Below are 14425 nucleotides of genomic sequence, written 5' to 3' on the forward strand. Positions count from 1 at the left end.
ACCAGGAACTAAAAATGCCATTTTTATATTTTCATTTTTTCTTTATAAAGGAACAGGATAAAAAAGTAGAAAGCTCAAATAAAGAAATACAGGAAAAGGAAGCAGTCATTGAAGAATTAAATACAAAAATAATAGAAGAAGAAAAAAAAACTCTTGAGCTAAAGGATAAAGTCACAACTGCTGATAAATTACTGGAAGAATTACAAGAACAGGTTGTACAAAAGAACCAAGAGATAAAAAATATGAAATTAGAGCTGACTAATTCCAAGCAAAAGGAAAGACAGTGTTCTGAGGAAATAAAACAATTAATGGGGACAGTTGAAGAACTTCAGAAGAAAAATCATAAAGATAGTCAATTTGAAACTGATATTCTACAAAGAATGGAACAAGAAACACAAAGAAAGTTAGAACAACTCCGGGCAGAGCTGGATGAGATGTATGGGCAGCAGATAGTACAGATGAAACAAGAATTAATAAAACAACACATGTCACAGATAGATGAACTTAAAACACAACATAAGGGAGAAATGGAGAATGCTTTAAGATCGTGTCCAAATATTACAGTTAATGAAGATCAAATAAAGTTAATGAATATGGCAATAAATGAACTGAATATAAAATTGCAAGATAATAACTCTCAAAAGGAAAAACTCAAGGAAGAACTAGGAGTAATTTCAGGAGAAAAGTCTGTTCTACAGAGACAGCTTGAAGACCTTTTTGAAGAATTGAGCTTTTCAAGGGACCAAATTCAGAGGGCTAGACAGACTATAGCTGAACAAGAAAGTAAACTCAATGAAGCACACAAGTCCCTTAGTACAGTGAAAGATTTGAAAGCGGAGATTATTTCTGCATCTGAATCCAGGAAGGAACTAGAATTAAAACATGAAGCAGAAGTTACACATTATAAGATAAAGCTTGAAATGTTAGAAAGAGAAAAAAATGCTGTATTAGACAGAATGGCTGAATCACAAGAAGCTGAGTTAGAGAGGCTGAGGACACAGCTCCTGTTTAGTCATGAAGAAGAACTTTCCAAACTGAAGGAAGATTTGGAAATTGAACATCAAATAAATATTGAAAAGCTTAAAGATAACTTAGGCATTCACTATAAACAGCAGATAGATGGCTTACAGAATGAAATGAGTCAAAAGATAGAAACCATGCAGTTTGAAAAAGACAATTTGATAACTAAGCAGAACCAGTTAATTTTGGAAATTTCAAAGCTGAAAGATTTACAGCAATCCCTTGTGAATTCAAAATCAGAAGAAATGACCCTTCATATCAATGAACTTCAAAAAGAAATTGAAATACTCAGACAAGAAGAAAAGGAAAAGGGTACACTTGAACAAGAAGTTCAAGAATTACAACTTAAAACTGAATTATTGGAGAAACAAATGAAGGAAAAAGAGGATGACCTTCAAGAAAAACTTGCACAACTTGAAGCAGAGAATAGCATTCTTAAAGATGAAAAGAAGGCCCTTGAAGACATGTGGCAAATATATACTCCTGTTAACCAAGAAGAAAGATTAATTTTCATAGACTCCATTAAGTACAGATCCAAAGACTGTAGCTGGCAAAAAGAAATAGAAATACTTACAGAGGAAAATGAGAACCTCAAAAAACAATGTATTCAGCTAACTGAAGAGATTGAAAAGCAAAGGAACACTTTTTCATTTGCTGAAAAAAATTTTGAAGTTAATTATCAAGAGTTACAGGAGGATTATGCTTGCCTTCTCAAGGTAAAAACCGATTTAGAAGACAGTAAAAATAAACAAGAAGTTGAATATAAAAGTAAGCTTAAAGCACTTAGTGAAGAGCTTCATCATTTGCAAAGAATAAACCCAACTATAGTGAAAATAAAAAGTTCAGTCTTTGATGATGACAAAACTTTTACAGCAGAACCATTGGAAATTGGTGAGGTTGTTGAGAAAGATACAACAGAACTTATGGAAAAGCTTGAGGTAACCAAGCGAGAAAAATTAGAACTGTCAGAGAGACTGTCTGATCTTTCTGAACAATTAAAACAGAAACATAGCGACATTAGTTTTCTAAGGGAAGAAGTTAAATCTTTAAAGCAAGAAAAAGAGCAAGTTTTATTGAGATGTAGAGAGCTAGAAATCATAATTAACCATAATATGACAGAAGATGTAAATGTATGTGCTGTCCATTTAAGCTCTTTAAAAGATGGAGTTTTGACAAGCAGGGATTCTGGAGGGTGTGTTCCTAAAATAAGTAAAGACTTTGGTGAAGAATCAAAAATAATGGAGTTAAATGAAATTCCTATTGAAAATATGACTCTTGGAAAAGAAAACAAGCAAGAATGGTTTTTTGATCACTTGCCGTCAGTGACAAATGAATCATCACTTGGGACAACTGAACCAGGTGAAAATGATAAACTTCAGCAGGAGCTCAGTGTACTTAAATCAGAACAGGTATGTTTACTTACATGTATATGCTACAGCGTACATTTCATACTAAAAGTTTTCATCGTCATAAAACATAAATTAACCTTACAAGAGAATGAAAGTAAACCCTGTAATGTAATTCTCACTTAAGCCTATCATTTATCATTTCTTTTATCTTTTTAATTCTTAAACATTGTTGCCTTAAACGTTGTTGCTGCTCTTTTAGTTAATCTTTTAGTTAATCTGCTCAGGAAATAGAACATAGAACACATTTTCTTTGAAAAGGCAAGAGTTTAAATCACAAGAGTCTGAGCTTTAGAAAAGTTATTTTGTAATATTTTGTTGCAATCCCAAAGATTGGTTTCAGTCTCATTTTGTATTGGTGTTTTCAAGGTTCCACAACTGAAAATTAACTCTCAGACTTTTTAGTGCTCTGTATAGTTGTTCAGTAGTTATGAAACTATATATCCCTGAGAAAAAAATCTTGGTTTAAATCCTAGCATTTTCTCAGAGTCTTGTTTTACCTGAAGTGGGGGGGGAAATGTATTAATTCTAAATACAGTTAAACAGTGCATATAATGAGTAATACTAGGTCACTCCTGATGATTTATATTTGCTGGATACTGAAAATAGAAATGACATGAAAATTCCACTGGACATCTTGTATAATGGTGCTAACTAGAGCTTTATGTGTTTCTTCATTTCTATAACAAGTATTTATTGAGTCTCTTGCCAGGTAGGAATAGTGGTGAACAAGAGAAAGAAGGTTCCTGCTCTCAAAGAGCATATATTCTAGTGAGGGAGGCAGGCAATAAATGAGGAAACAAGTAGAATAGTTAAGAAAAGTGATGTTTTATAAGGAAAATAAAACAGATAATGTGATAGAGAATGGTGGGTAGTGGTGGTGGCAGCATTAAATAGGGTGGTCAGGAAAGGTGTCTAGGAGGAATTAACATCTGAGCTGCCATCTGAATGGCAGCAAGGAGTCTACCACATGGAAGTTAGAGCAATTGCAATGACAGAGATGAGTTTGAGGAACAGAATAAAGACGTATTTAGTTGAGTTTGAGGGAAGGAGAGTGGAAGAAAAAGAGTTTGAAGAAGCAAAAGACCAGATCTTGTAGAGCCTTACAGACTGCGTAAGAAGTTGAGATTTTATTCTGTATACAGTAGGAAGCCACTGGAAAGTTTTTTCTTTTTACTTCTAATAAATGTACTCAGATTTGTGATCTTATATCAGATATTAGGATATTTTACATTTTAATAACCTAAATAGAGTTAAGATGTTCTAACTGCATAACTATTAATGCTTTGTTAAGTAAGTTAATTGGTTAAGTAAGTTAATTGGTTAAGTTAATTGGTTTTAATGTAATCACTTCTAAAAATGCCAGAGATCATTTAAATTTTTTTAAAAAACATTACTGGGGGAGGACCTAAATTTGAAGCCATCAAAATGGTCAAATCTTCTCAGTAAGAATTTTATTTTTTCTAACTAAAGACATTTTCAGTGACATTCACATACCATCTCCTTGACATTAACTTCCATAAAGTAAACAGAGGCAAACCCATAAGCTGTCCCTGCCCCACTCATCACTACCAAGACAAACCCCCTTAGTGATGGGGAGAGGAGTAAGGTGTGTGTCTGTGGAAGGAAGCTCACGGAAGAAATTGAGCAACAACTTACATAATAACACCTAAGAGCAATCTAAATATGCTTAGAAATAATGCTGAAGCCACAAAAATACTTCTACTCTTGGGACTAAACTAATTGGCTCATAAACATGAAAAGATACTTCAACATTATAAATTGATATAACAATAAAATAGCATTTTATACCTGTCAGATTGGCAAAATAAGTTTCACAATAAAAAGTGTGATGAGAATGTGGGGAGATGAGTATTCACCTACACTGTTAAATATCAGTGTAAATTGGTATAATTATAAAAATGTGTTAAAATCTAATGCAGTTAATATACATAGTCTGTGATGCAGCATTTACATTTCTAGGTGGCACTCAGTGTAGTCCCTGACCAGCAGCATCAGCATCACTTGAAAACAGGTTAAAATTCAAATTCTGGGGCCCACACCAGACCTCCTGAGCTAGACGCTCTGGGAGAGGGGCCCAGCAATCTGTTTTAATAAGCACTCCAGGTGATTTTGATGTGTGCTAAAGTTTGAGAGCCACTACATTAGAGAAACACTAGCATATTTATACAGGGCATATGTATATGAATTTATTGCAGCATTTTTTGAAACATCAAAAAATTTAGAAATAATCCAGTTGATCTCCAAAAAGGAAATGGACAAATTGTGCTATATTCATATATATAATACCACAGTTAAATTCATCTGTATCTCCATGGATAGATCTTAGAAGTATATTGAATGAGAAGAGTAATTTGCAAAATAAATACCATTTTGCACCATTTATGTAAATTGTTAAAAACAAAATATAATGCATTGTTTATAGATGGATTGAGAAGTGAGAGTATAAGAAATGAACTGTACTTGCAGCAAATTTATGATCAAATTTATGATAATGATGGCCTCTGGAGAAGGAGGAATGAGAACATAGTAGATTAAATTTTATCTATGTTTTCTTTCTAAACCAAAAAAATATGTAGGGAGGAGAGAAATGAAAAAAAAAGATAAAATAATTGTATTTGTTAATTTGGGATGTGTGTACATAGTGTTTATTACATTATTATTTGCATTTTTCTATACTTGTTTTAAAATGTTATTTTTGAACAAAAATGAAAGATCAGGCCATCCTAGCTATACCAAATATCAAAATTTACTGTGAAGTTGAAGTAATGAAAATATTGTGCTATTTTCCTTGAAAAAAGATAGGTAGGTCAGTGCAACAGAATAAGTGAGAAAAAATTTAAATTAGACATCACTTCTCTTACATGAAATTTTGAACTATAATTTCATGTATTTCCTCCCTTGTAATCAGTATATGCAAAAAAAAGTTAAATTACTTGATTTGTCATTTAAAAATATTCTAACCTACACATTAATTTACTTTAAGAATGATTTAAGGCTACAGATGGAAGCTCAACGTATTTGCCTCTCTCTGGTTTATTCAACTCATGTGGATCAGGTTCGTGAATATATGAAAAAGGAAAAAGATAAAGCTCTTTGCAGTCTTAAGCAGGAGCTTATTTCTGCTCAAGAGGATAAGATCAAGGAACTTCAGAAAATACACCAGCTAGAGCTACAGAATATAAAAACACAAGAAACAGGTAAATGATTTCTAACAAAATTATAAGTATTATGAAACAAATAAGTATCACTTAGAGCCCACCACTCCATGATTCTGTTCTTGACTTAGACCCCATAGAGGAACATGACTGGGTATTCCAGTCCTGGACTCATTTGTTCATATAATCATAGGATACTCGTTTACGTGCTTGAGAAATCTAAAAATCACTGAGTTATTTTCCCCAAGATGTCAGCAATCCTGTGGGAAAGCAATATAAAATAAACTCTTAGAAAACAATAGGAAAATTTCTATACTAGAAGAATGAACAGAAAGAATGGAAGGAGAGAGGAGAAAAGTCTAGTACTTCCTGGAAGAGTGAGGCAGTAGGCAGGAGTAGGGAGGTTGGAATTTTAGCAAAAGCTCTTGAGTTTTAAATGTAGAGATATGAGAGACTGCATCCATTTTGCAGAGTTGAGAATTCAAGGTGTGTGAAAAAGTACTGAGGGATAAAGATGGAAAGATTGGCAGGAGCTTGGTAAGAAAAGACTTCATATACCCTAAGTGAAGCATTTTTAATCTTTATGCCAATGGTGATAAGACCTAATGCAGGATTTTCAATAGTGGGAGTAACATCGTAAGATTTTTAAGATGACAGCATTGAGGCAAATTGGGGGAGTTGATAAGTGATGGGAAGACCAGTTAAGCAACTTTGGCAGTAATTCTGTTAACATTAAGATGTTGAACTAAAATGTCATTGGGAATTGGAGAAGGAAGGAAAGTTTAAGAGTTAAAGAGGTAGGCTGGATATCAGCTCAGTGCTTTGTGACCGCCTGGAGGGGTGGGATAGGGAGGGTGGGAGGGAGGGAGACGCAAGAGGGAAGAGATATGGGAACATATGTATATGTATAACTGATTCACTTTGTTCTAAAGCAGAAACTAATACACCATTGTAAAGCAATTATACCCCAATAAAGATGTTTAAAAAAAAAAAAAAAGAGGTAGGCTGTAGTCTGCAGTTAATATTAAATGTAAAAGGGGAAGGAGTTGAGAATGATCCCTAAGTTTCTAGCTTGAGTAGTTGGAATGAGGGCGACTCCAGTCATGAGGAGGATAAGGACCAGATTTGTGGAAAAAATAGTAAATTAAGCTTGGAACATTGAGTTAAAAATACCTGTTGACTTTGAAAAAGAGATATCTAAGGGGCAGGACAAGAATAATGACGCAGATGTAGAGAATGGACTTGAGGACATGGGGAGGGGTAAGGGTAAGCTGGGATGAAGTGAGAGAGTGGCATGGACACATATACACTACCAAATGTAAAATATGTAGCTAGTGGGAAGCAGCCGCATGGCACAGGGCGATCATCTCGGTGCTTTGTGACCACCTAGAGGGCTGGGAGGGAGACGCAAGAGGGAGGAGATATGGGGATATATGTATACGTATAGCTGATTCACTTTGTTGAACAGCAGAAACTAACACAATGTTGTAAAGCAATTATACTCCAATAAAGATGTTTTTTAAAAAAAACCCACAAATAAATAAATTAATTAATTTAAAAAAGAGAGATATCTATTAGGCAGTTGAAAATAGAAAGCTGAAACCTAAGAGGGAGGATTAGGCACAAGATAAAGATTTGTAAATCAAAAGATCATTTGAGGCCAAGGACAAGAATGAGATGCCCTGGGAGACTGTAGAGTGAGCCAAAGACTAAGATGGTACTGTGTAAGGAGCAATATTTAAGGAACCGTAAGTGGAAGACTAGTTGCAGTTAACTTTTATCTTTAATACTTAATTTAATTAATTAAATTAAACTTCCTCTGTTCAAGGTATCTTTAGGCCCCCACTCTGGACAGATCTGCCTTTGGGAGTGAGGTGGCTCATAACGTTTGGAATTGTTTTGTTGAACAGAGTAGAATTTAAAGTGTGGCTTAAATAAGAATACTGTACTTTTTCACTTCAGCAGTTCTTTATCAGTTGAATAAGATTTTAAGCATATATTGTTTGTATTGGTATCCTCTTCAGATAGAATCTGTAGTGTTTCAGACTACAAGTTAATTAATGAGTCCGTTAATGGGCGATGAAGCCAGTTCAGTGATAAAGTAGAACAGAACACATTGGCGTGCATAGCATGTAGAAAGAGTAAATGTTGATTTGTGAAATTTTTGTTTCAGTTTTATATGGATGTATATATGTAATAGGTTATGCTGTATGATGTATTTCTAGTATTGGGTTGTAGTAAACAAAAATTGTAAGTCACTTCTTTGTACCATTTTGTGGGATATAAATTGAAAATCCTGCAGATCATCTTAGCTGGTTAACACTGAGCAGCACAAAATAACATTGAAAGAAATAAAGAATTTAAAACTAATCTTATTGCCACGAAGCTTCCAGTTGACATAGATTTAATATGAAAATAGTTTCTAAGTATGTAAACTGAACATTTTAATGCAATATCTATTCTATTAGGTGATGAAGTGAAGCCTTTACAAATGCTCATTGGAAAACTTCACAGGGCAGTGTCTGAAGAATGTTCTCATTTTACACAGGTAAGGTATTAGTTAAAAAGTACTTTTACCATAATTCAAAAAGATACATGAACCACAGTGTTCATTGCAGCACTATTTACAATATCCAGGACATGGAAGTAACCTAAGTGTCCATCGACAGATGAATGGATAAAGAAGATATGGCACATATGTACAGTGGAATATTACCCAGCCATAAAAAGAAACAAAATTGAGTTATTTGTAATGAGGTGGATGGACTTAGAGTGTCATACAGAGTGAAGTAAGTCAGAAAGAGAAAAACAAATACCGTATGCTAATGCACATATATGGAATCTAAAAAAACATTACTGATGAACTTAGTGGCAGGGTAGGAATAAAGACGCAGATGTAGAGAACGGACTTGAGGACACAGGGAAGGGGAAGCTGGGACTCAGTGAGAGAGTAGCACTGACATATATACACTACAAATGTAAAATGGATGGGCTAGTGGGAAGCTGCTGCATAGCACAGGGAGATCAGCTCGGTGCTTTGTGATGACCTAGAGGGGTGGGAGGGAGGCTCAAGAGGGAGGGGATATGGGGATACATGTATATGTTATAGCTGATTCGCTTTGTTGTACAACAGAAACTAACACAACAGTGTGAAGCAATTATACTCCAATAAAGATATATATTTTTTTAAAGTACTTTCAGACAAGAAACGCTAAATTTTAAGTTACTACAAATTTGATAGGCAGAATCATCTGAGTTAGTTTTCCCTACTGTCTTACCTCGGAACTGTATTTAGAAAATATTGCTGAGTTTTTAAGTTTAAAATGAGCATTTAAATGTTTTCCTGGGGCTTCCCTGGTGGCGCAGTGGTTGAGCGTCCGCCTGCCGATGCAGGGGACACGGGTTTGACCCCCGGTCCGGGAAGATCCCGCATGCAGCGGAGCGGCTAGGCCCGTGAGCAATGGCCGCTGAGCCTGCATGTCCGGAGCCTGTGCTCCGCAACAGGAGAGGCCACAACAGTGAGAGGCCCGCGTACCGCAAAAAAAAAAAAAAAGAAAAAAAATGTTTTCCTGATAATCAGTTCGAAACAAAAGAAATCTAGGTAAATTATCTCAGCAGTAGAATACACAAAAGTTATGCCTAATTTAAAAAAACAGACCAATAGAGCCTTAAGCAGGTCTATCTCCTACCCGTGCCCACTTTGGTGGTTGAGTGATTTGATGACTTACCTGGGGATCTTGCACAAGACTAGTAAGATAAGATTTCACACTGTAGATTGCCAAATCTAAAAACTAATTATGCCAAGTATAATTATATTCGTGAAGATATATTTGTGAAGAAGAAATAGGAGCGCTTCTACACTGCTGGTGGGAGTGTACTACCTTGAGAAGCAGATTGGCAAGGTATATTGTTGAAGATATGTACATCACACAGCCCAGGCATTTACTTCTACTTAGGCTCACATTTGTGCACAACCAGATATGTACATTGTAAGAATGTCTATGTTAAGTCGAAAATTAGAAACAACTCAGATTTTTATCTACAGGCAAATGAATAAACAAATTGTGTTATATCTGTACAGTGGAACACCATATTGCAGTGTTTGCTAGGTGTACTAATATCAGCAAATCTCAAAAGAAAAAGTATAAAAACATGCATGTTAGAGTAATCACCTCTGGGCGGAGAGACAGGTGAATGAAATAGGTAAGCAGTACTTAATTCAGAAATCTTCAAATCTGTATGTAATGTTCTATTTCTTTTTAAAAATATGGATATAATATGACAAAATGTTAGTATTTGTTACAGCTAGGTAATAGATGAACTATTTTTTCTGCATATTTGAAATAGTTCAAAATTTAAAATACATGCCTAGGCTTGTCACAGATCTCCATCCTAGCCTGTGTATTTGTGAATCGAAGAGGGAGGAGGATGGTATTAGTTGGGAAGGTAAAGCTCCCTTACTGATTCTTATTACCTACAGAATAGTTCAAAAACAGTATTCAAAAAAGCAAAAGAAAGTCAGAAATAACCACATTCATTCAGCCTCCACCTCTGCCGAAGGGTTCAGACATTGATTGTCCTTTCATATCCGTTGTTGATAGTCTGTAAATATGGAAAGAGGGCCCAAGTCACAGTAGTTTATTTATAAGCTGACTTTATATTTTCTTTTCTTCTATTAATGGTTTTACTTGACCCCCTAATCTGAAGTTGAAATATGAATCAGCTTGTAATGGAGAGGTCCCCTGGAGTTCATCGTGAAACCTGGTTTTGTCACTAATCATTGATGTTACTATGGACTAGTTACTTCATCTTTCTGGGTGTGTTGCCTCACCTGTAAATTGGCTGATCAGGTTTCTACCAACCTGAATCAATTTATCAATTTATGATAAAATTCTGCCTTAGGGACTGTTGAAAATTTAATCAAGTCAATTATTAATAGTATAGTTTAACTTTTAGGCAAATCTCAAGAAATAGCAACAATAAACAAATTGGTTAAGTCTAGGAGTTGTTGATTGTTATTTCCAGTTGCATGAGGGGCACAGGTGAAACTTATTTAGAGGGCTTATCAGATGATTATGTGGCGTATGTTATTTGTAAGTGATGATAAAATTATCTGTTGCCCAGGAGAAAAACCAGAATAATGTGTCAAATATTTTTTTTTCCATGTGTAAACCACAGAATAGTATTCTCTTATGTTAAAGTCTATGTATGTGATCTCCTACTTCATATATTGTAATTTCTATAGAATTTATAGACTACTTTTTGAACTTCTGTCCTCATCTTTTGGTGTTTTTCACAAGGGTAGTTGACCTTATAGAGATAACATCAGAATAGGATCCAAGCCAGAAAGTGGTAGATTAAAGTACAAGATATATTCATTATGAGGAAGAAGCAAAAAGTTATAATTTGATAGATATATTTGATATATACTGTAGATAATGAAGACTATCAATATTTTCCTGGTGTAAGAAGAATTTCACATTCTATATGTGGAGAGAGAAAGATTTAGACTTGGTTATTTCTTTTGCAGATTGATTTGGTATACAGAAGAGTGTTTTCTTACTGATTTTTCTGTGCCATTTTGACTGTCTTTTGCATATAGAAAAATAGTGTTTAATGATCTTTAGTGGCAGAAATCAAAATTTTAATTTCATAAAATACCTAATTTTGTTGTCAACAGACTTTTTGCAGTGTCCTTGGTGAACATTATACTTCTGCTTTAAAATGTGAAGTAAATGTAGAAGAGAAAGAGAAAGAGACTTCCGGTGTTCACACTTCTGAAAATCAAGAACTAGAATTGCAAGATTATAAATATGAAGTTCAAGGTAATAAAGGCTTTACCACATTATTGAACAGAGTAATTTTCTTAAATGAATTGATAAACTTTCTCTGTTAATTCATGATTTTATCACTTAGCCAATTTGAGTTATCTTAACATCTTGTTTTTTCAGGTTCATGAAATCTTAAATCTTTAATGTACATTTTTAGTTTTACAATGCAGTAATTGTGATATAAAGAGAACCAAAGCTGTCTACAAGTTTCCTTGTCTCTTTATCCTCTGTTCCTCTACTTCCATCTTTTCCTCACTATAATTCTTAATTTTATACCATAGATCCAAACCTTTAAAAAACTTTTAAAACTTGTGGTATTTTATTGAATAAGTCTGTCGGGGTTTTATTTTTTTTTTAAAGAATAAGACATTCAGTTATCTTTCTTAATAGGAATCCTATATTTCATTTTTACAAATTATAACCTCAATTAATTTTTTTGATATTCCTTCACAGATAAAATGTTTCATACCCCTGTCCATTTGTATGAAGAATGAACAAATATGTACAAATTAATGAATGCCAAAAGAAATTAATGTATTTTAATGTGAAATTGTCAAATTAATCTTTGTAGCAGGTGTTCCACATTATTGAGGTTTTAATTGTTGGTTACTAAATCTATGAATTTTACTTCTAGCAGGCAATTTTCTGAAGTTATGAATTGATGAATAATACTTATTGAAAGAAGCAGACTTTTATTGTAGAGTGAAATTATTATAATTGTTTATCATTTAGATTTTCAGGAAAATGTGCAAACTCTTCTCAACAAAGTAACAGAAGAATACAACAAACTCTTGGTACTTCAGTCACGATTAAGTAAGGTCTGTAAAATGGAAAATGTATTATGATGTTTGCATTTATTGTATTACCTGCTATTTTGTAAGCTATTTCATCAACCAAAAATTTCTAAAATAAGTGAACATGAAAAGAAAATTAGGGAAAAGTGACATATATATATAGTATCAGTGAGCTGAAGGAATTTCTGCAATTTGAATACTCTTTACCCCTTTAGAGAGTTTTTGAAGTCATGATAAAGTTAAAATGTATATAAAATGTCAAATTGTAAACTTTGTGAAACAGTTGCATTTAATTTTACATATAACATTTTTTAAAGCAGTGAGTCTGTTTTAAGAGAAAAATGTGATTAGTTGTTTAGAATATAGCTGGTTTCACATGGTGTGTTATATAAAATTTCTTTCAAGTAGTTGTTTTAGAAATGTGCACATAGAAAACTAAGAGAGTATAGATGGCATCATATAATTTATTAACTACATCAGAAAAATGACGTGTATTAGTTCTTCCTCTTTCTCTTCCCCTCCTTCTTTTTCCCATTCTATTTTACCCCCTTTCTCCTTTCCCTCTCTCCTCCTCTTTCTGTGCAATTAAAGCACAACCTTATCCAGCCTTTCCTAAAATCTATAAACCTATCCCAGTATCTTACAGATAACTATGTAGGAGGACAGGTGGATGGTGGATAGATTCAAAGCCCTTCTTTAATTCCACATTTCTCTACAATTACTAGTTTTCTTTCTCCTTCCATTCATAGCTAGATATTGAACCCTATTCAGAATCATCATACCATTTTCTTACCAGTACCCTTAGTAGTCTAGATTTCTTGTTTTTCTGCTGCCCTTATCCTGCCTCTGAGAACCCTTCTTCTTCACTCAGACTTGGGTTTCTGAGGGCTGCTAAGAAAATTAGATGGTGATGTGGTTTGGTGACACTGCATAATCATGGTCTCTGACTGCATCTGGACCCTCAGGATCACGTGACAATTCTTTTATGTTGTCATTTATTCTCTCATAGTCCCCTCAGTGGATGCTACCTAATGTTATAACTTCCCTCGAGTCATACATTCCATTTCTACTCCCCTTTTTTCTTTGCAGATGGCCTTATTTCTCATTTTTCTGTGAGTATGGGAGCTATCAGTTATAAATTATCTCATCTTGCTACCTCTAGACCATATGTATTTCTTTAAATCTGAAAATACTCTGTTTTCCTCTGTCTCAGAAGAAGTTATCCCTTTTTATAACCAAGGTTATTTTATTTCCTGTCCTTTTGTTAACATCACCTTCTGTCTCCTCTAAGATTGATAACCTGTTTCTTCCCTCCCTTCTGTGCTTTCAGCCTCTTTGTCTGTGTTTCTTATTTCTGTCTTTCTTGCCCCTTGCATATTCCTCTTGTCTCCACTATTTAGAACATAACCAGTCTTCCTTGAATCTAATATCTCCCTTTGTGGTTTTCGTTCAACTTCATTGTCATATTCTTTGAAGGAATGAATAGACTGTAGTCATAGTTTCCCAGCTCTTCCTGTCTTGCTCTCTCTTCTACCCACTGTAAACAAGCTCCAAACTTATACTTCACTAAACTTTCTTTGGTGAAAGTTACCAGTGAATTCTTAATTATCAAATTTTCTTTCTGCTTTCTTACCTTCCATCCTTGTATTCTTTCAAAAATATGTTGGTTTTCCTTATGGCAGTACATAGTTGAAACTATTAAATAGTGTAGGAGGGGTTACAGTAAGCAAGTCACTACAGTGATGTTTGTCATTTTGCCTCTTTCCTTTCAGGACAGTGAGTGGGGAACAGTTTCCTTTGGTGAGACGCAAACCTCCCTTCCCCAGTGCCTGAATGTGGGAGGCTACTCTGGAACACAAACACCCACACTTGCCTCCTTAGTTCTCCCCAGACACTTCTTTCAGTTTGTTTTGAGAAAAACTTTTACCTGCCACCAGGCTTCTTCCTGGCTGAATCAGCAGAAAGGGCTATACTGTGATTAGTTAAAGGTCAATATATTTGTTTTCTGATCTCTACCTGTCGTTGATCTCTCTCTGAGCCTGGGGCCTTTCTAGGGTTCTACTAGGTAAGGTAACTGTCTGCTATAACTGTGGCTCCCTTCACGTGTGCTTTAGGCTGCTCCTTCCTCCACCCTGCTTAATCAGTATTCTGCCACACCTTTTCTGTTGAAATCTTTCTTAGTCTCTTTTATTTTT

At 34.5% G+C, this 14425-nt stretch overlaps 1 protein-coding gene across 1 annotated transcript in view; it reads left to right on the top strand.

Annotated features, from left to right (window-relative positions):
• AKAP9 (A-kinase anchoring protein 9) overlaps positions 1-14425 on the top strand; it is a 140347-nt gene that overhangs the window by 43319 nt on the left and 82603 nt on the right. Inside the window, exons 8-12 of the mRNA XM_060157011.1 lie at positions 51-2429; positions 5434-5647; positions 8074-8153; positions 11286-11430; positions 12169-12254. Coding sequence (XP_060012994.1) covers positions 51-2429; positions 5434-5647; positions 8074-8153; positions 11286-11430; positions 12169-12254 — 2904 coding nt within the window. The remainder of the gene's footprint in view (positions 1-50; positions 2430-5433; positions 5648-8073; positions 8154-11285; positions 11431-12168; positions 12255-14425) is intronic.

This window comes from Lagenorhynchus albirostris, chromosome 8, assembly GCF_949774975.1.
Source record: "Lagenorhynchus albirostris chromosome 8, mLagAlb1.1, whole genome shotgun sequence".
NCBI lineage: Eukaryota > Metazoa > Chordata > Mammalia > Artiodactyla > Delphinidae > Lagenorhynchus > Lagenorhynchus albirostris.